Raw genomic sequence first — 22,554 nt, forward strand, 5'->3', positions numbered from 1 at the left:
CGTCGTCATTTACTGGTGGACCACGCTACATGCATGAGCGTCAGCAGGATGCAATGACCTACGTTAGGAAGTATGGCCACCCCGACCTCTTTATCACCATGACCACCAATCCTAATTGGCCAGAGATTAGGAACAATCTACTACCAGGTCAAGAGCCTCTGGACCATCCAGACTTAATGGCCCGTGTGTTTAGGCTTAAGGTGAAGAAATTGTTAGAGATGCTCACAAAGGAGATGATTTTTGGGAAACCACGGGCTTGGCTCTACTCAACAGAATTGCAAAAGGGAATGATAATCCAATGGGAGGCAAGTGCATGCTACTGTGTGGTGACTTCAGGCAGATTCTACCTGTCATTCAAGGTGGCACTAGAGGTAACATTGTTGATGCTTGCCTCAAGCGATCTCATCTGTGGGACAGTGTGGTGGTTAAACAACTACACACTAACATGAGAGTGCACCTGTGTGGGGATGTGGCAGCTGGACAATTCGCTGAAGAACTATTGGCCATTGGAGATGGGAAGTTTCCTATTGACACTCTACCTGATGTTGTCCAGCTACCTGACACCATGGGAACCTTTGTGGATAGCAAGGAGGAACTGGTTTCCAGGGTGTATCCAGATTTGTTCTCTAACTTTAGGGACTTGGCTTGGCTTTCTGAACGCTGCATTCTTGCTCCTCTTAACAAGACCACTCATTCCATCAACATGACTCTGGTGGAGCAGTTACCTGGTGACTGCTGTGACTACAGGTCCTTGGACACCATACCTGATGAATCTCAGGCTGTTCACTTTCCAACAGAATTCTTGAACTCTTTAGAGGTATCTTGACTACCTCAGCATCTTCTCTTACTTAAAGTAGGCGCTCCTATTATTATTCTACGCTCTCTAGATCCTCCAAGGGTTACTAATGGCACTAGGTGTGTAGTTACTAAACTGTCGGCTAACACAGTAGAGGCCAAGATTTCTCACGGTAGATATGCAGGACACGATATTATAATACCACGCATTCCTCTCATTCCGAGTAACTCGGTTTTGCCTTTTGAATTTAGACGGCTTCTATTTCCAATTGCACTTTGCTTTGCCATGACCATTAACAAAAGCCAGGGTCAAACTTTTAAGGGTGTAGGATTAGATTTGACGGACGAAAGCTTCACACACGGCATGCTTTATGTGGCACTATCTAGGGTAGATTCAGCAGATAGATTGACACTTTTAATTAGAGGGGATTGCAAAACACGTAATGTAGTCTGTAGTGAGGTTTTTAGATAGGCAAACACATGTACTTTAGTTAGGTATGTCTGCTGCTACTGCTGCTTTGTGATATTATGGATCAGCACCTGTGGATGGTGGTAAGGAAGGTATTATGGTAAAAAAAATGTATCAGATGGTTGCTTTGTATATTTATGTATGTGTGAAACTATTTATCTTTTCTATTCTTTTGTCTTTATGCATATCCTGGATGGTTTGCTTGGAGGAGGGATGACTGCAGCTACACAGTAAAATGACATGGTCCCGTGGCAGACTGTTCTTCACAACGTGGGGCACGTTGTGAAAATGGGAGCTATTTATAGACTTTGCAGCAATGATTTGAACTCTTTCTACACATGCATACAAAGCAGAGTGGAGCATTTTTCGCCTTTTCCTGTGCAGCAAAACAAAAGAAAAGGCTGGCAGGTTTTTTCCATGAGCTGTCTTGGGCTGGATGACTCAAAATTTTTTGTTTTCATTTATTATTATTTCTTGCTAGCCCCGACTCTGTGCCCATGCTGTTATATTTTATAAAGCCGTTATATTTTGTCATAACAGAATCGTTGTAGTGCAGATTACAGTAATTCATGGTATGTTTGGTTGATGGTAGAATTTGAGCAACTTAAGTCACAAAATATTCCAATAAGAGTGCACTTCTCCACAATTATTGCATTCATGCAATCCTTACCTTACACCACATTGTTTCCTTAGTCTTTTATAAAGTATCTATAATAGTATATTACCAACTGTAATTTCATTTAATTTCCATGTCATTGTACATACTGCCCTGCACGATAGGGCAGGTACTATAGCTAGTTATATATAAAGCTGAACAGCCATCTGTCTGTCTGCATTCCATTTGAGTTCACGTGTTTATTGCCTATAAAATTATTGAACACTGTCACTATCTATCAAACAGTAACCAGTTCTTTTGTTAAGCAAATACTAAGATGTTTTGTTAATTATCAAGTGTAAACACATTGTATTATTAACATATTAAGAAATTTGACTTTTGTTCATGGCAAAAATGCCAGCTGCAACAAGCATGTCCAATACATTTCAATTGAAAAACCATTAAAAATTAATTATCGTGTACTGTCTAACTCGAGTCTGTTTAGTAACTTTCTGGGTTTGATATATGTAGAGCAACTCTCTGCGAGTACAATGATGCCAAAAGAAGTCCAATTGCAATTTAACAGACATTTTGGCTTGTCAAAATGGCCTAAACTGACCGGGTGTAGCAAATTTTTCCCTATACATTTTGTATTGGGCATTTTGGGGGCATGTAATAAAAGGTGTAATAACCTGCGACACATGATAGATACCTCAGATTCCGGACCAGATGTGGAAAGAGCAGTAAATAGCAATTAAGATGAGCTATAGCAGAAGGAAATCAGAGGAAATTTAAGCTCATCACTTTAAGGTTGAAAATAACTTACTTTTTCTATGGCGGATATTTGGAAGGGAACGCTCTGAGCTATTTCAATGCCTTGACAGCCATTAACTTTCACTACATTAGCGTTACAATGACACAAAAGCATTGTGAACTAGTTCTGCAGGTTATAGTTTGTGAAAATCACAGTGTTTCGTGACTAAGCAAAATAATGTCCGTGCCATATGTAGCAAACTTCTTCAGATGACTTTAAATGTGGTTCTAGAGGCTAAGGCTATACTGTACGTTGTAGTTCTAAAATGTAACAATGTTTACAGTTTACTAACTTGGAAGAAGATACAATCAAGATATTGACATGTGGGAGTGACCTTGTGGAGGTCTTCATTGGAAATATATTGATGTCTTCCCCAACCAGTAGCTCTATCATCATGAGTGACTCTTCCAGCATACTTATCATTAGTATGATCATCATAGGTCATTTTATCAGAATGATGCTCACAGAATTTCTTGGTACTTTTCTGCAATTAAATGGCCTGCATATGCGGCTCCAGGATTTTGGTGACTGGTTTCAGAGGCGGATCCAGGACTGATGGCAAGGGGAGGAACACAGATGTAGTGTGGCTGGGTGGAGCAGATTCTCTTGTTAGTTGCTGTATTTTTGAAGCAGCAAATCATCACCTCTTGGTAGTGTCTCACTGTAGATTTTTGCTATCATGGCCTTTACAGATGGTTGTGTAGCCTTACAAGTTGTAGTGGGTATTTAGTTAATTTCAGTAGGCAGTTACCTTTTTTTGGTCTTCACCAAAAGTCTAGCTATGCTCCTGATCAGAAACCCAATGACGGATCCAGAATGGGACATTTGCCTCCCCCCCCCCCCCCCCCCCCCTTCAGTGTGGAGGTGCCATACTACTTTTGGTTGAAATACTAACCTTTTCTTTCTACTGTGGTCCTTACTCCAATTTAAAATTCCTATATTGCATATCGCATCAAAAGAAGGAATGTCCAGCTATAAATTGTTGTCTGAAAAGTGAAGTATCCATTACGCTACATTGTCAGCTATATTCAGCTCGTTACACAGCATTACAAACCAAGATCTGTTCAAAAAGTGTCCCTGCAATTAAAATAGCCACTATGAAAAACCTGGACAATTTCTGCTAGGGAAGCCATCATGCACTACCTCTGAATCAACACCTTGCGCTGTCAGCAAAGATGAGTGAGACGCAAAGGAGAACACTGGTAAGCCCATAAAGAATGCATTGTATGTACAACCTTGAACAGTAAAAAAATCAAGCCGGTAGCCTGCTTATCTGAAGGCATCACAGTTAGTCAGTCAGTCAGTCACTAGAAAATTTCTTTTTTAAAAATTCCATAGCAACTTGTTAAAAGTGTTTTGAAGGCTATTTTAGGCTTATATAGTATTACCTAACCAATACTGCCTCCTCGTCAGGAAAAATGAGGTGGTTTTTGGGTGGTGGCTCTTCATGGGCCATGCCCAAACCTTTGTGGTCCCTACTACTATACAGTACTATCGTACTGTATGATGATCCACAACAACAAAAAATATGGTGATAATCGATTCAGAGTATCAATGTAATTGTTAAAATTTTGGCTGCAATGCATTTCAGGTAAAGTTCAGGTCTTTTTATAATGGTCCATATAGTGTGTGGTCATGATTATACAGACAATTTACTATAAACATGTTCTTGCTACACACCAAAAATGTGTTTTCAGGTTCATTTATATGTTACATGTATGTAGAGCTAAGAAGTGTACGTTTATAAGGTTTCTTTGGTTCAAAAATGTTGATTATGGTGGTTTTACCATTGCAATTTTTAATGGTACCCATCCTAAAATGAAAATGCATAAAGTAAAGTATCACCACACCAAATTTGGTGCTTTTATCACAAAGTGAACGATCATATGACTTAGTCGCCCCACTGTATACCCAGCCTTCCCACATTTCTTGTGCAGGGGTATAGCTGCTGCAGCTGGTGAGTTAGCCAGGGACCAGAAACATCAAGATACTGTAGAGGAGGCGGGGTGTGACTTTGTCCCACTTGTTGTAGCCTGAAACTTGTGGTGTTTGGTCACTATTTGCACTTCAAACCCTTCGTACCATCGCTGAATGCACCACAACCAGAAGTGGTGCATCCGTCAACCAAACAAGCTCATAAACATTTGTTACACTAAACAACTTTCAGTTTCTTTATGGACGAACATTGCCTGTATAATTTTACGGTACTGGGCTTTACAGTGTGAGGACTCTGATTTTCCTTTCCCCAAACCCCTGTTGTAATTGTGTTTGTACTTTAGTTGTAAAGTAGTTTGTATTGTAGAGCCGGTGTATCATAGTTTGTTTTTCCCAATAATTATATTACTTTGTGTCCAAAAAAATTCGTCCGGCGCAATTCAACATTTGATGTATACTAAGTATACGTATACTACAATGAGTCCACTGGGACCAGTTATCAGGTATTACTTGAAAGCAGTTGATCTTGCTGTTGCTGAGGGGCACCTGCCTGCCTGTTGAACCCTGGGCATGCTGTAGGTTCTTTTATAACTAATTTTTCAAATACTTTCTTAGCATTCTAGAGATGTGTGAGAGGAAGGGAGTGCCATTAGGGCCGGAGGATCAAAAAAAAATTATTACTTGAATACATGTATAGGCAGAAAACGCGCGAACCGCCTGGGGCATGCGAGACTAAGATCCGTAAATTCATCCCGGATTTCACACCCGTTTTTGTATAAAAGTGGCGATTAATTTACGTGTTCCATTCCTTGACATGGCTGCTGAAGGTGTTGCCACGTTATCATGTAGAGATTGGCTAGGAACACAGAATGAAGTTCAGTTCTTCATTCACTCTTCCTCAGCGGAACCACTCAGTGTCATTGGTGTGGAGGACACCTCCCAGTATACCATTCAAGTGCGCGCCAAGCCTCTTCTGCGTCACTGCGAGGTTAGCGATTAGTTCTCATGATATAACATGTCACTTGGTAATTATTTCTGTTGACGAGAGTGAAACGTTCCTACTGTAAGCTTCACTGCACAAAGCGCTGCGTGTACTGTTGGCTACGTAAACTCATGTGAATGGGGTAGATTAATAAAATTGCCTGGTACGCAACGTTCTTGTTAGACGCTGTGTGCTAGCAGTACAGCACTGGGTAAGTCACGCGACTGTTGTTTATATAACATGCAATCTTGCGCTATGTCCAAATACGTTCACAGGCATGCACAACTTACACAATACGTGGGACTTTGTTGACATTGTGGTTGTGTTCCGGAGTGGTAGTGTGAATTTACAATTATCCCGCTAAAACGTAAGTAGCTGGTGAAATATGTTAACTGGCCACCCTTTGTGTTACTTGGTATTGAGTGGCCACAACTTTTCCACCTAAATTAGTTAATATTGAGAATCAGACCACACTTAAATTGTTATAATCTAAATTTAATAATTGTGCTAATGTGAGCTAGGGTGGCAAGAACTCCACTGGAGTGGATGTTGTAGTTTAGTATACTGAGCTTTGTAAAATCAATTGCTTTCATTTTGCTTTTCTGCTCTGAAGTTGTAAGGCTTGATTTTATGGTAACTTAACCAATAAACAATCTAACACTTGGATGTGAATGATTTTCATTTTAACAGTGGAATCACTGAAAGTTGTATACACTAACATTACCCATCAAGCTTAAAGAATTGAAATCTACAAAGATACACTTCCCTGAAACCTGTACCAAATTGCATTTTCATGACACTACATCCGCTTTTCTAGATGCTGGTATTTCTATAGCTAGGACAAACTGTATGAGTGTCAGATTGCATACAGTGTACAATGTGTGACCACTGCTGTTCAGAGCATGCCTCCAGGCCAGTCACATAGCATCATTAAAAAAATTTAAAATACACCATAGGTCATTAAAAATTGGTAGAGACATCAGGAAATATCTTTAACCATTTTAGTTGATGGACAATATTGCTTGGTGGTATGCTTGGTACACATCATAGAGTTATGACATTTGATAAACTTTCTGTGAGAAAGTGTACCATATCATTATGTCCACTCTGTCCTATATGGGATGAAAAGGTAATGATATGATAGCGTATTGGTGGGACATGTGGGACAGACTCTAGGATTTCTACCTTATCCTAAAAAAGGATTGGGTAGACAAGTAGGACTAAGGAATGAGTGGAATGTTCATTCTAAATCACTTTAAAGTGACAGCTTTACCCAAAAGGCGGATATGGTTGGACGTGGAACAGACATTTTCAAAATACATTATACAACAGTTAGTTTTCATATCTAACGTTATTTTTATAGCAGTCTTCACTTCCAGACCTGCGAGTTGATCTTGTCATGGTGCTTATCCATTTAAAAGCATATGTGTGGAGGATTAACACTTGACAGAATGCTATTAAGTGTTATAGACTGTATAGTGATCTAGAAATCTAATACAGAGTTATATAGTTGTATAGATTAGCTTGTATGCCCCAAATTAGCTTTGCAGGCCAGATCCACATTTAGTATAAGGCGCAGACATTGGTAAAGTAGGTAGTTGGAATTAGCGGACATGGTCAGATGTGGACACAGACACAGACATTTTTGAAATACACTTTTGCATTTATATAACAGTTAGTTTCACGTTGCTTTTACAGCAGTCTTTGCTTCCATACATGGGCGACAATCTTGTCATGCACTTATCCATTTATTAGTGCATGTATGGAGGATAGAACAGCATGTTACAGAACCGTATACATGTTCTATTCAGAGTGATATTCAGAGTCATAGAGATTCGGGCTGGTATGTCCCACGTACAGTATATGGACCTTGTACTTGCATCATCCTTGTGGATGATGCAATAATATCATTATACACCTGTTATGTTACTATAACAATGATTGGTGGAATGGAGAAGTACGTGTATGATGAAGAGTATAATATTATTCTAAGAATTGTGTAGCATATAATATAGAACACTGTATAGTTCTAATGGCGGTTGTGTTATTCTGTAGATCAGTACTACTAACAACTTGAGAGCTTATGTGAGTTGTAAACACCTTGTGTATATCATGTGTTAATAAGTGTTAATGAGGTTACAGATCATATGTACTTTTCCCCATATCATATTACTAGACTATGTGTTGTGTATGTGTATAGTTGTGTTTAATGGTAGTGACCCTCATTCACCTGGTATTGTATTGTTTAACTATTACTTTGGCATGTGTTGCTCACTGCAAACATACTAAATTGGGTCTATTGCTGAATACATTTTACTATATTGAATTAGCTACATTTATTGTGAAAAATATTATCAGTTATGGAACATTAGCAAAACCTCACATTGGACAGTTCCTGGTTTAATACCTGGGTGGTTAGTGTTGTTTCCTTGAATGAGAACTCCATTATCATTTCTAACCAGCTACAAAACTGGAGAACATGTTTAGGATGCAGCCTTTAGCTGATGCTGTCTTGGTTGAACATCATTACAAAATTATTTGATCATTTATAGTCACTGGACTCTGCTACTGGTCACTGTCAAGAACTGAGCACTAATGTCGGTCACGTTATATCACTACCACAGCTATGGATGTTAAGGGTACCAGACTACAACTGTTATGTAGGTAGTTACCAGTGGTAGTGTTAACTTGATGTGTAGTATTACAGAGTTACAGGTTTGAAGTGTGTAGCGACTCCAACAAGGAATTTGTGGGAAGAGCAAGTGTCCTACCTCAACAATTGAGGAATTTGGAGGGAACTCTTACACTAACTTTACATGATGCTGCTCTACTTCCTATTGGAACTATATCAGGTCAGTAAATAAGGAAAGAAATGATGTGTTACTATTTTTATCAGTGGATTTCATTGTGGTGCTGCCCTGTGCCTCAGTAGCTGATTGTTCAATGGATGACCAGTGGAGACTGGGTCAGTTGTACCGATGGACAACTACAGAAGGTAACTCAATGATTCTTGGACATCGAGGAAATGGGAAAACTTGTCATAGTCCGTAAGTGTTAATATAAGCTTCACACTAGACACCTCTTTATAATGGATAGTTTATAGGGACCAAGACTTTAAGCTGTAGTAGAGAGGTTGCCATCTTTCAGAGGTAAAAATGGCTTGTTGACACCAATTGTTTTTATAACTATTATGTCAAAGAAACCTTTAAGAGAAGTTTCACTGTAAAATAAATGCTATATAAAATACATTTACCCACCATCAGCCTATTATGGGCTATTTCACACTACATGATGATGGTCTGAATAGCACAATGGAATTGTACACAAAGCAGAGTCATATGAGGCATTCAACATCATCAGTCACATTGAACATGGTTACATTGTAGAGCTGAAAAGCACCTGACAACCTGTACCTGTGAAATGTTTTTACATGCCAATGCTGGCACTAATGTGTTTTCCCTTGAATATGGTTTGTGTGGATTGCATCAGACTGTTTTGAAACCTGATTGATACGGCTGCCTTTGAGATGGCCGCTTTTGAGATGGCCTGAGTATTGAGAACCCATTAAGAGCCACTGCCATCATATGGTGGTGGCGTGTCATCATAACTCATCTATAGTTTTTTTTTATATTTCACCACAACTTGTAAAATGCATTTCATAGCAGGATGTGTTAGTATTGAAGCGAACACACCCATAAAGGTTGGGATAACTGGATCATTCCCGGACTAGTGCATGTTTGTTATATAACTAGATGACTCTAATTTTATATGCTCCACTCATATTGAGATGAGTCAAAGTAGGAATTTGTGGTTTACATACGTACCACCCAAGCTATCCCTTCTTGTTTCATGGCTTTTTTGAGCGATCCCTATTTCCCATTTAAAAATTACAAATTTTTTCATCTAGTTTGTGTACTGTTTTTAAATTCAGTATTGGATTTGTTTGATAATGATGATTGTTGTAGATAGAGCAATTTACATTAGTGTTTTTAATAGTTGTCAAGTTCGGTGCAACTGTGCAAGCTTTATTGTTATCCGACACACTTGACTGCATTATTAGAGTATTTATGTGACTGTTCTTGGCTGTGTACATTACACATTCCTAATATTGAGGAGCTATTGCAATAGTACGTGTACATTGTAGTCCCAGGACTTGTAGTCATTGTTGTCACATTGGCATCCACATGTAGTGCTCATAAATACACACCAGATGGTACAGTATGTTACTGAGCTAGCTACGGTACTGCTCAAACGTAACGTCGCACTCACTGGCACTGCTTGATTGTGAGTGATTAAAAAACTTACTAATTAAATGGCGTGGCACCCGTTTCCTTCATGGGTATTCTTCCCATATGAAACAGGATGAATGCTCGTGAAGGAAACGGGTGCCATACCCTTTAATGGGTGAATTTCTTAATCACTTGCAATCGAGTGGTGCGAGTGAGTGCGACGTTATGTTTGAGCAGTACCATACCTGTCACAGGACATGGACCTTGACAAGCATATACTTATATAAGTTAAACAGTCAGTGGTTGTGCATTTCAGCACACAATCAGAAGAATCACATGTGGTTTTTGCAGAGGTGCATGGACTATAATAATATACTGAGCATATTATTATTATGATTGGCTCACTGGTGCACAGTAGTATAAATGATATGTCAGAAAAGAGACACGTAATATAATGTAGTTTGTGCAGAGTTTGTTGTTCATGTTAGTATTGTATCCATTACATGATGAAATCTATGCTGTGGCTAATCTTGGATACACGCACATAATTCACAACAACAAAGTCAAATACTGTGTAGCTGCAATGTCTATTGGCATGAATCAACAAGACTAACCAACTTTAGGCTTTGTGTGGAAAGAAAATGGTTTATAGAAACTATATTCATTACATGGTATCAGTGCTATCACTTTGTTGTGTCTTTGTGAGTGAGTGTTTGTATGACCGAGTCTTGTTCGTAGCAAATCGTGAAGGAATGGTATTTATTGCATGGGTGCCTGGTTTAGAAGTGGCACAGTATCAACTTATTAATGAGGTCATGATCATGAAGTACTCCTTAGTTATGTTTGGGATTTACTTGATATGTTAACTATAATGAGGTGGTCTTATTTTGAGATCATGAAGCACACTTTAGACACTTGACATGGTCACTACAATGAGGAGGCCAGTTACTATGCAAGTTATTTGTTTTGTAGACCAGCTGATATAACAGAAAACACTATAGCTTCATTTGAGAAGGCTATTGAACAAGTAAGCATTGTTATTATATTGTGGTTCTGATATGATCACTTAGACTAGTAGACCTGTAACATGTTAAGATGACAGTTTTGTTTAGCCACTTTTACAGTGAATGTGTCAGAGAGTCTATTAGTGTGGGGGAAGAGTACCATTGTAGTTACTTTTTCTGTGCAGGTCAAGGTCTCTGGGAAAATATCTATTCCCGTGTACCTTTTTGTTTGTGTATTCAGAAGGTTATATAACTCGGAATTATTGTGGCTGTACTTGTACATTCTAAATTAGTTCAGAGCGTCTATTATACAAGTTGCCATCAGTCAAGTTTCTTCACAAATTTCATTTTAATGCGTACCAGGCAAGTTCCAATCGGGGTGGTGAGTGGCATAGGGTTGTTTCAAAGTGTATATATATATATAGATGATGGTGTACAGGCAAATGATGGTGCTAACAAGGGGTCTTAACCAGTGGAATATTACAGCACAATAATCAGATCTGCTGTTTTGGTTGCATAGTATTCAGCACTTGGTCTAGTATAATGCACACCTGTTGACAAATTGCTCTCATACAATTCGAAATAATTAACTCTCTACAATAGTGTAGTGGTGATGTTATCAGCTTGTGCTAATTCTTGTTGTCTTGCTGTAGGGAGCTATTGGTGTGGAGTTTGATGTTCAGCTGACTAAGGACCTGGAGCCAGTCATTTATCATGACTTGATGATCAGTCTAAATGTTGCTCCAGTGAGTTGTTATGTAACAAGAGTTGTTCATATGGTTTATGACTCTTGAGTTGATAGAGTCACAAATGGCATATGGGAACTATAGCAACAAGCCTACAGCACGACGTACGTAGGTCCCTCTAAACATTAGAAGCAAAGCAACTGCTTATCCACAAAATGGCAATACTGTGACTTGTATGTATACAGTTGAGAGATGGCTATGGCCTACCCTAAAAAGAATTCCATAGTACCGTATAATGGGAATGATTCACGGAAGAAAACATTCGCGAATTTTGTGATTTTAGGTGCATTCGTGAATGTTTTCTTGCAAAAATTTTCCTAGTTAAAAAAACTTTTTTTTTCATGGATCAGTTGACGTAGCCATAGATACTCTCGAAAATCTGTGATGTAGCATTCATGTAACGAGTGCATAAGCGGTAGCTACTCGCCTTGCTACTTGCTAGACTGCTATGGACTGTTATATATGCGTGACAGGCCATGGCGTGTGATTCGGACAGAGATGCAAACTTTAGTGACAGTGGAATAATCGGTGCTACTAAATGGGGCAAATATAATTGCAGCCTAGCGATTCACTGTGCTGGAACGGTGTGTCTTAGCCTCGGTTTTAATGCCGCCCCCAAGGCGTGCCTATTGTCTGTGCTCATTATCGTGAATGCCTACTTCTCCAGCGAAACAGCGATCATGCATGGCTACTAGTATGTGTAGTACACAACATGTCAAAGTGAGCCATATAGTCAAACGTTCCCTATCCATAGAAAAAAAGATTAATTCGTTGTGGGCACGCGCCCAATTATTAATTATTTTATGCAACAAATCGCGAACATTTTCTCGCTAACGAGGAAATAGTAGATCATTCGTGAATGTTTTCTTCCGCGAATCATTCCCGTTATATGGTATTTTTTCGTACATAGTATTTCAATATACTACATAATGTAATCCTATTGTTCATTACAGGATCACTATGCTGATGTTCTGTTGAAAGAGTTGACTTATGATCAGATTAAATCCTTCAAGGTGGGTAGATAGAAGACAACCGTATCCACGTAATAATCATTATTCCTTTTAGCTCTCCCCCAAGGATAAGTCACGGCTCTTAACCACATCAGGTGAGTGCTAGTTGCAGTTTGATCATGCTGTTACGAGTATGATTGTCATACAAGTCAGCGTGATTATAACAATCATCTTGTTACTCTAAAATGGCTTATTTTAAGGGCAGGTTGCGCACCTACTAAACTGCCACAGACTCGGGTACAGGTAGCTTAATTGCCTATAATCCACTCCAGTTGCCACCATCCAGTACAATAGCTCAGGGTGTATACGTGTACAATGTGTCATGCAATACCACAGGAGTTGAGCTGGGTGGACATAGCAGCAAGAATAAAGTGTTTCCACATCTCAGAGAGGTGATGTTGACGTGCAATCATCAGTGTACTGTAGATCAGAAACCTACACTACAAAAGGCTGCGCCATTGGGTTTCTCCTTTTATAATTGCAAAAATATTTTGGGTGTACTACAAGTTTTTGCATGTTATTTATTTTTAATTTTAATGCAAAAAAAAATTTATTCATCGACAAAGGTTTCTGATCTACAGTATACAGTTTATGCCATATGGCTAGGAAACTTCTCAGGGAGAATTTTTGTGGTTACAAAACTTGTTAGGCTCTTAAGTTAACCAAATTAAAAAGTTGGTATCCCTTGAAGATTTCTAGTCATATGGTAAATAAATAAATAAATAGGCTACATACTAAAATGGGACCTGTCTAATCCAGTCACAGTTAATGCATTACACTAGTAGTTCTGCTTGACTTGTGGCCTGATCAGACAGGTTTCATTGTGTTACATGCAATGGGCTAGTTACCAGGTATTGGATGACTGTTCTATTAGAATATTTTTTAGCTGGTGTATTTTCTATCGGAGTACATGTGTGAAATAGTTCATCCAAACAAATTCACTGAACACTTATTGAACTAGTACACTACAAGTGTGTGGATGATGCATCAACAAGGGTTTGCATTTGAAAATAGAAAGCGATAAAGTGTGCACGTGCATACACTATGTTTAAAGGTCTTATAAACTACTAAACTGGTAAAGGTAAGCTTTTTGTAAGGCTGGGGGGAGGCTGCATTTGAAATAACAAGTATGCGAGTGTTGGGTATTTTGACATATAGAGGCATCAACTTCTAATTCAGCAACAATATTTCTGTGTTTTGATAGTGTGTACAGATCAGCTATTGATTGTGTACTGTTTGTACACTTGTAGGTACTGGAGAAGCTTCCAGAGTCTGTTTTCTTCAATGTTGAAGTGAAATATCCCTTTCCTAAACAAGTAAAGTATTTTATGTGTTGTGTAAGATAACATTGCTAAATGATAAGAACACCAGCCTGGTAATCACAAAGCTCAGATTTGATGCCTAGTAATGCCCAATTGCTGTTGTTTCCTTGAGCAAGAAACTATAACATCAGCAAATGCCAACTGTCCCTGTCTCACAGAACAACTTAAGTGAAGTTCAGGTGGGACTTCGGGTGTCCATACCTTCACCTGTGAGACATGGTACAGCCTCCTGTGTGTTACTAGTCCTGCCCCAGGAGGATTTGTGTACTGACTCTTAGATCATCTGAGTAGTGATCCAGTGTTTTGTATGACTGTGTATATGGCTGTGTATATGGCTGTGTAATATAAGTTATATTTTGTGTGTCGTGTGTACTCATGTGGTGTTGGGGTCGTTACATTTTTAAAGTAATATATATTATTACTTATTACTCGTTACTACCAACAAAAGTGATGCAGTAGAATTACATATTACTGTAAAATTAAAATAACTAGATATGTTATATTTTGTGAGACCCTTAAACTAGTAAAGAACTGCATGTTTACACATATGGGCATGCATGGTGACATTAGGTGGGGTACCATATTTGCTTATTCATAAACGCTGCACCTTCAATAGTAGTCGCACTTGAGTGGTGCCACAATTGATTTTGGAAATAAGGGCTTCAACATTGTTTTTTCAAGAGGGGTATTATTACTATTTACAGCAAAAAGTAATATAACGCGTTACTTCTCGTGGGCCAGTAGTATATTGCATTGAATAATAATACTACCTTTTTATTATATCAAAGTGATAACTTGTCTTCTGACTGCAACAAATCACCTTCTACCATAGTACACTACATACATGTAGCCTTGCTGTAACCATCACAGATAGGATAGGGACCCGCCGATTATGCTGGCATAATAATGAGCATAATAGGTACCTGAAAGCATTGAGCATAATGCTAGCATAATAGGCAGAACACTTGTGCATTACCATAAATTCTTGCTTATCAAAAATACATATCACAGAAAAAGATCAATATACTCTAATAGAACAATCAGAATAATCAGACAGCTGACTGTTCTATTAGAGTATATTTGATCTTTTCTGTGACATGAATTTTGACAAGCAAGGATTTAGAGTCAGCAACTTACTGTTTTCCCATAAAGTGCAAAATTTTTACTAGAAAACATGAGAACTGAGGTATAGCTTAATATTGAGCATAATTTGAGCACCATAGGTAAAATTTTGAGCAATGCAGCAATTGGTGGCGGGTCCCTAATCACAGATAGCAGCTACGACATTATTTTAATAAGTGAGCAGTAATAAGCTTATCATATAATGATCTTTACATTTGATACTAACAGGCTAAACATGGTTAACATGACTTAGACACACACGGCTAACATGAGTTAGTAGACACATGGCTAACACGACTTAGACACATACTGAAACAAGTTCTGGAGCAACATACAGCTGGAAGACAAGGCAGCTCAGTTTGTGATGATTTTAACCCTTAAACCTGCATAGTCTAGAAAACTGAATGTAAATACATGTGCCTAGCACAAAGCGCTGTAACTTTAAAAGTATCCGTCCTATGTGGCTACACAATTTATGTCATTCTACTTGTGATGTAACAAGGGTTAAAATGATACCTAGGGTTTTACCCTAATGCTAAACGGTGAGACCAAAATTATCCCTTTAAAATAACTTTTCGGTAAGGAAACATGCAAACCCTTTACATACCTTTATAAATGATCCAAAATTCGATAGTGGATGCTCCTTTGACTTTGCAACAAATTCTATTTGTTTCACCATTAAATTTTCTATCAGGCCATATAAGACTCACGTGAGTAAACCCACAACCAAAATTAAACTCATGACAAGAATTTTGAAACACGGATACACAACTTCTTGTTGTTCATTGCTTCATAACAAGTAAGCCACTGTATTGAACCTTTTCCAGTAGCCCAGTGAACACACTTTCAATTAATGTGTAGTCTTAGGCTACGTATAAAAATTAAGTTACTGTACGTACTTTGTTAAATGCCACAACGTTTAACTTAGTTCATAAAATCAATGTGGCTACTATTCAAATCTGACCACCACTCGATGAATGCTGTGTGTACATGAGTGTGGTATGTACATCACTGTGTGTACACTAGCTATTGTACTGTTTGTATGCTTCATTGTAGGATGGTGGAGAATGTGACTATTTCCCGTACTTCAACCGCAACACAATTGCTGATGTAATCATTTCTACACTATACCAATATGGTTCAAAGAGGAATATAGTTATCTCCACATTTGATCCCTCGTTATGTACAATGTGAGGGGTTGGTAATATCACTGATCACTAAATCATTATCTCTTCAGGTTACAATTGAAGCAACCTCAAATTCCAGTCTTCTTCTTAACACAAGCCAATTCACCAAAGTACCCCTTAGCTGTTGATGTTAGAGGTCATTCAGTGTACGATGCTGTTGCCTTTGCAAAGTCTCAAAACTTTACTGTGAGTTTACATATACAATTTAGATTATCTATACATTAGAAATTTTATGCAATCTGAATGCAATGTAGAAACCTGTATGGAAGGATTACCTGTGGTCTAGCCCGTGGTTGTTTACCACATTCATCAAATGAAAATCAGCAACGAGACAGGTGTCATTAGCGTTAATCTAGACATTGGTACTCTAATGTTATGACACAATTAACTCAAAGGGTATATCTCAATGCTAGCACCCACAGTTTACCACTTGTTAGCTTTCTTTCTGAACAAGACCATCACTGATGTTTATCTAGGCATAGGTGTTAATTGATACACCAATGTCATGTTGTGGAGCTCAACTTGAAGGATCAATGTCAATACTAGCAGCCACAGTTTGCCACTTCCTTTACTTGCTTTACCTAAGGAAAATTTTCTAAAGTACTTAAACGAGCCAACGTCAGTTTCTATGCTATTTAGAGCCTCTCAGATGATGTACCCACAATTATTGAGTTTGTGGGTAGCCATCCTCTAGGTCTCTAAGTACTATAGAGACTCTGTTAGCTCGTTCTAACTAGTACGCAGAAGTGACAGAGCGAAAGTTATTATTAGAGTGTTTGTCAACAGCTGTACTCCTTGAATAACTGAATGAGATGCATCAAACTGGTTCACTTATCTGAGCATTTTTGTGACTAAACTAGTGCACTACTGTACTGTGTTGTGTTGTGCTCTTCTTACATGATGGTAAATTCATCTTATAATTGTGAATCTGAAGGCCACATGAACTTAGATGTTTCTCATATGCTAATCCTCATGGCAGTGTTGATGAGCAGTAGCTAGATGGCTGAATTACTGTTAATCAGGACCCTTAAAATGAGGTCGCCTGCATAATCTGGGCACTTAGCCTAAAGTATTCCTTAGTAAATAAACTGACCAGGGAAATTAAATCAGGACACCTTGATAATCAGGACACCTTGATAATCAGGACACTATTGGTTGGTACCAAGTTGTCCTTAATACACACAGATTTCACTGTTGATGACTCAGAACACAGATTTCTTAGTTTGCTCTAGCTAGCTGGCCAATTGTGTCTAAAATTAATCACAATGCAGTATTGAGTACCTGTACGTCATCACCTATTGCGTAATACAGGGTGTTAGTGTGTGTGCTGATATGGTGAATGGACAATCTAAAGTGATCGATTTGGTACATGGGCATCAACTATTCCTGATGACATGGGGTACTGATAATGATCTTGAGGATTGTGTATCATGGCAGAACAGCCAAAGAGTGACTGCCATTATCTGTGACAGGTTTGTGTGTGTAGTGTGTGTGTGTGTGTGTGTGTAGTGTACGTGTGCGTGTATAGTGTCTATTGTAGTGAATGTGGAAAACCCAGAATGTTGGAACAACCCGGATTGGCCGAAGCAGTGTTATTTTTGTGATTGGAATCATGTGCAAGCACTAGCATTCCACAGGTTATAAAAAACTCCACTGACAAAATTTTCCGTGCTAACTCGCTACAATCTAATAAATTCAGTCACAGACCACAAGTAAGGTAGCTAGCTAGCTTGTGTAATTGTAGCGATTGTGCACTTAGGAATGCTAAGATAAAGTTTTGGCTGCAGATTTGTTACAAGTAAGGATAAGTTAAGAACATATCACACAAATTTGTTCATTCCACTGTAGCATGCTAGTGATTTCACGTGATTCCAATTGCAAAATAACACTGTTCCATCCGGCTGATCCAGGTTCCGGGTTTTACATACTCCCTGTATTTTAATGTGTGTGTGCGTGTGTGTCTGTGATAATTGTATAATCACTACGAATTGCCTTACAGAATACCTACAAATATCCAACAGTCTTCAGATAACACCAGATTATCACAAACTGTGTGACCAGTTGACACATTTATTTAAACATTTTTATTTGTATTTTTAATGGACTGGTGTGGACCAGCTTATCTATTCACAATAATTTACTATTGTATGTTCATTTTTGTATGGGTAAACTTATTTATTTCATCAAATATTTTATTGTAAATCACGTTACATGTAAATATTGTGAATTGTGTACAATGTACAAGTAAAACTCTTAACCAGATCCCAAAGTGATAGGCCTTTTGAAGTACATGTATGGCTACTGTTACACTGTACATGTGTTTGGCAACTACACGGCGGACATGTCACTAGTGAGTCTTATCCTCATGTGTGGAAGTGACAAAGATAAGATAAGTGTGTTGTAATAGTAAATATATTATTTGGTAAACTCACAACTTAAGTAGGTTGTGGTTCCTATTCCAAGCCAGCAACCAATGTAACCATTCTTAACCAAATTTATTTTTTTACTTAGGTTAATCAGATGAGGTGTAATATGGTATTTTTATGGGTAATTGTATCAGTAACCAAGGAACACAGGACTGGTATTTTGGATTGCATATTTCTACACTTTTGTTAGACATGTTGGCTATTACATTTACTTCAATACACTAGCTTTAGTCATATCTGCTTGAATAATGTGAGTGTGACATTATTGCATTAGCTACGGTATTGGTGATATAATTACGTTTTCCCTATTGAAATTTCATGTTGTTTTATTAGAAGTGTCTCCTTGTTGCCTTCTCTACCAAATCATTCTATTATGCAGATAAGATGTATGATGATGCTAAGCCAATATGTAGTATTACAACTCACTATAATTACAGTGGACCCTCAGTTATCTGAATCCTGATGTGTCTCAGACAATGGTAAGTGTTCAGATAAGTGAATAGTTTGGATAACTGAAGTGCACACATTTGTATACAGAGCTCTGTTGAAATACTCTAATAGAACATACACCTGTACTCGAAATACTCTAACAAAACAGTAATTTCCAATTTTGAGGGACTATTGGTTTGATTATGACTATACTTGTACTTATATGACAGTAGTTAATGATATGTATTATTATATATCATTTCAACGTTTAGTCCCCTGAAATAATATTATGCTAATCTAGCAGTTGATCCAGAGTATCTCTCTTCAATACTGCTTACATTAATTTTGGGGATCACACATGGGCATTAAAACATTTACTACTAATATACACATTCAACTTTGAAACATGCAAGGCATGTATATAATGTCAATAGGATGCTTTGGTAGAGAATGTACCAAGTAGGCATTTCTTTTTCACAAATACACTTTAACACACCCTGTATCTTGGAATGTAAAAAATAATTTAATAACAAAAAATACCAGTCCAGTAGTCTTTCCAGTGTACCTTCCCGTAAAATTAGGCTTATGGGATTCTTGCAGATTCGGATACATTAATTTTGTCACTATATATATATATATATATTCTAATGGTGTACACACATTGTATTAAATTTTCCTAAAGGCTAAAGCTACATTGTATGTTGTAGTTCCATGCAAAATGCTATGTTTACGGTTTACTAAATTGGAGGAAGATACTGTACAATCATCTTTGAAATACCGGCATGTGGGAGTGACCATGTGTAGGCCTTCATTGGAAATGAATTTATGATTTCCCCAACGAGCTCTGTTACCCACAGTGACTCTACCAGCAGTATCATCTTCATCATAGGTCACTGTCCTTGAATAATGCTCATAGTTACTGATTTGGTTCAACAGTTTCACTTCAAATTTTCCCCTCAGTGGCCATTACTGGCCATGTTAGCTCATCATCATGTGGACCCTTCATGAGGTACAGGAACACTGACAGGTGAGTACTTTTACCAAAACCACAACCACCGAAATAAGTATGCACAGACAACTTGTATCCCTTATCGTGAGAGTGGAAAGGGTTGCTGTAACAGTCTACCTGATCACTTTTCTTTTCACTAAATTCAGTGATATTCATGATTACCGGACACAGGGGATTTGATCATCCAAAAATAAAGTAGTTCTTGCTTGACTTTACAGGCTATGTACCTAGAATAACCTGTTTCCCAAAGTACACATGGGCAGGGATTTTATGCTTGTTGCATGTGTTAGGAATTTGAATTTTGAAAAAGCCAAATCTCCACCTGCACTTTTCCCCCACTGTTGTTCGGGAGGGGGATAATATTGATAGGTGCATAATAATTATAGGTATCACATTCCTTACTCTCTGTTGCGCTTGACTCCCCTGATAAGATTAGCGGCACGACAACCAGAACTTCAGGTTCTTGTCTCTGAGTTGAGTTAAACCATAGATACACTAACACCTGGGGTTAGTATATCTATACAGTCAAACCAACAAACAAGTCACTCTGAGAGTTTAATAACGAAGGGAGCGAGTCTCCTGTATCTAACATGATGTTTTTTTACTTGACTTAAAACTGATAGGATAAATCTAGTATTTTTATTATACTTATGAACTTTAATTTATAATTTCTCATCCTATTATTCTGGATTCTTTTTACCATCTGCAAATTCTGCGGGTCCCTATTGGAATACAGTGTTGGGAGTAACGTGTTACGTATAATTATAATGCGTTATGTAATATTATTACTTTTGTGGTAACTAAGTAATATAACGAAATACGCTATAAAAACAGGTAATACAACTCAAGTTACTTTACTTACAAATGTAACCCGTTACCTAAGTAATATAGTTACTGTAACGAATCTAATATTACATAATATTATTACTGTAAGTAACGAAGTTACTAATCTCATTCGTGATTCACTGAGTAACGCCTAGCCACAACGAAGTAATGAAGCCTACTGAATGAAGCTTATTCACCAGCTTCTTACTTATAACCAAGATTTGCACATTTCCCAACAACGTAATCATGTCACGTGATAAGGTGGTAGTTTCACACGTGACAGCTTAATGCTGTGAACACAAAGTAAGATAATAATTATGTAATATTATTATAGTTACTGTATTTTTTGGGTAATATGTAACTGTAACTAAATAGTTCAGTTGCAAGTAATAATGTAACTAGTTACTTTTAAAAAGTAAGTCCCAACACTGTTGGAATAGCTGTTAGTGTTTATGTAACGGAAAGTAACTATGTGATTCTGACAGTAGTACACCAATTGGCTTGCCTAGCTAGATTTATAAAAGAGATAAAACTTGTGACACAGCACATGTATTGCCATCATCACACTCTGATACCATGTCAGTTTTTATCTACAACATTAGTCAAATGAAATACATTCAACACTATGCTACCAATTGGCATACTACCTGGTGATTATGGCAATATCCACATAATAATTATGTATCTAAAACACTCATCTCCTCATATACATGAAAGTTGTATACCACCTTCACAACAGCTGCATAAATGCCACAAATTCAACTAACACTATCCCAACTAAGCCATGCCACTTTTTATCAATCCCCATGACCATCAGGTGGGTCACTAGAACAAACACCTCAAACGTTTTGAGTATATATATAGCATTTTCAAGAGCCTGTAACTTTGTAAATATTATTGTACAATGCACGATTGAAGGAATCATGCATGTCAGACATTGAATATATTCAACCAAGTCTTGATGTGATTATTCATGGGTCATAACATCAATTGCACTTGCTACATACATCAATCAAATAATCTAGTGTATGCATCTGTACTTTGGTGGCAACAAAATAGATAAGTCTGTTTTCTGCACTGCAGTATTTTCATATAAAATAACTATACACACATCTGCTTCAATATTTGCATTACAGAAGATTATAGGGAGAAAATTGCCAAAAAAATTCCCTCGTTTAACTTTGTACTTTATGCTTATTAAGCACTTTTGGCAAGTTTTACCAGGTGGTAGAATGTGTGACTATTGAGCTATAGCTACTTATAGGAACCAGAAATAGACTAAAGGGGATAATTTTGCTTTGAAGCCAGTTGAGACTATTTATATACATTCCCAGAACTGTTGCTATTTGGCTAAATAATAGTTATACGGGCACAATGTGGAGTCTATGAAATTTATAAACCCGAAGGCCCGGACTGTAGTGCACGAGCAAAGCGAGGGCGCTACTAAGGGCCTGAGGGTTTATAAATTTCATAGACTCCACATTGTGCCCGTGTAACTGCTTTAGACTCTATTTCACATTACACTCAGATTACTTACCTCATCCACGGCTGTTTCTGCTGTAGGCTTGGCAAAAGCGGCTAGTTTTCTTGCGATAATACTAGCGCCATGGCAACTATGCGTCCTCACGTGACAAAATAATCACACTCATTAAATC

General features: G+C 37.8%; 1 protein-coding gene across 1 annotated transcript; it reads left to right on the forward strand.

Annotated features, from left to right (window-relative positions):
- The first annotated feature begins 5,380 nt into the window (after positions 1 to 5,380).
- Positions 5,381 to 18,412, forward strand: LOC136252835 (glycerophosphocholine phosphodiesterase GPCPD1-like). The gene is made up of 15 exons (XM_066045409.1): positions 5,381 to 5,596; positions 7,646 to 7,675; positions 8,143 to 8,250; positions 8,298 to 8,442; positions 8,487 to 8,637; positions 10,792 to 10,846; positions 11,477 to 11,569; positions 12,523 to 12,582; positions 12,635 to 12,674; positions 12,916 to 12,971; positions 13,830 to 13,895; positions 16,080 to 16,213; positions 16,261 to 16,396; positions 17,522 to 17,682; positions 18,210 to 18,412. Exons 1-15 carry the CDS (start codon positions 5,423 to 5,425, stop codon positions 18,265 to 18,267), a joined length of 1,467 nt encoding a protein of 488 aa, XP_065901481.1. The 5' UTR covers positions 5,381 to 5,422; the 3' UTR covers positions 18,268 to 18,412.
- The last annotated feature ends 4,142 nt before the right edge of the window (positions 18,413 to 22,554 follow it).

The sequence above is a fragment of the Dysidea avara genome, chromosome 4 (genome assembly GCF_963678975.1).
Source record: "Dysidea avara chromosome 4, odDysAvar1.4, whole genome shotgun sequence".
In the NCBI taxonomy this organism is placed as follows: domain Eukaryota; kingdom Metazoa; phylum Porifera; class Demospongiae; order Dictyoceratida; family Dysideidae; genus Dysidea; species Dysidea avara.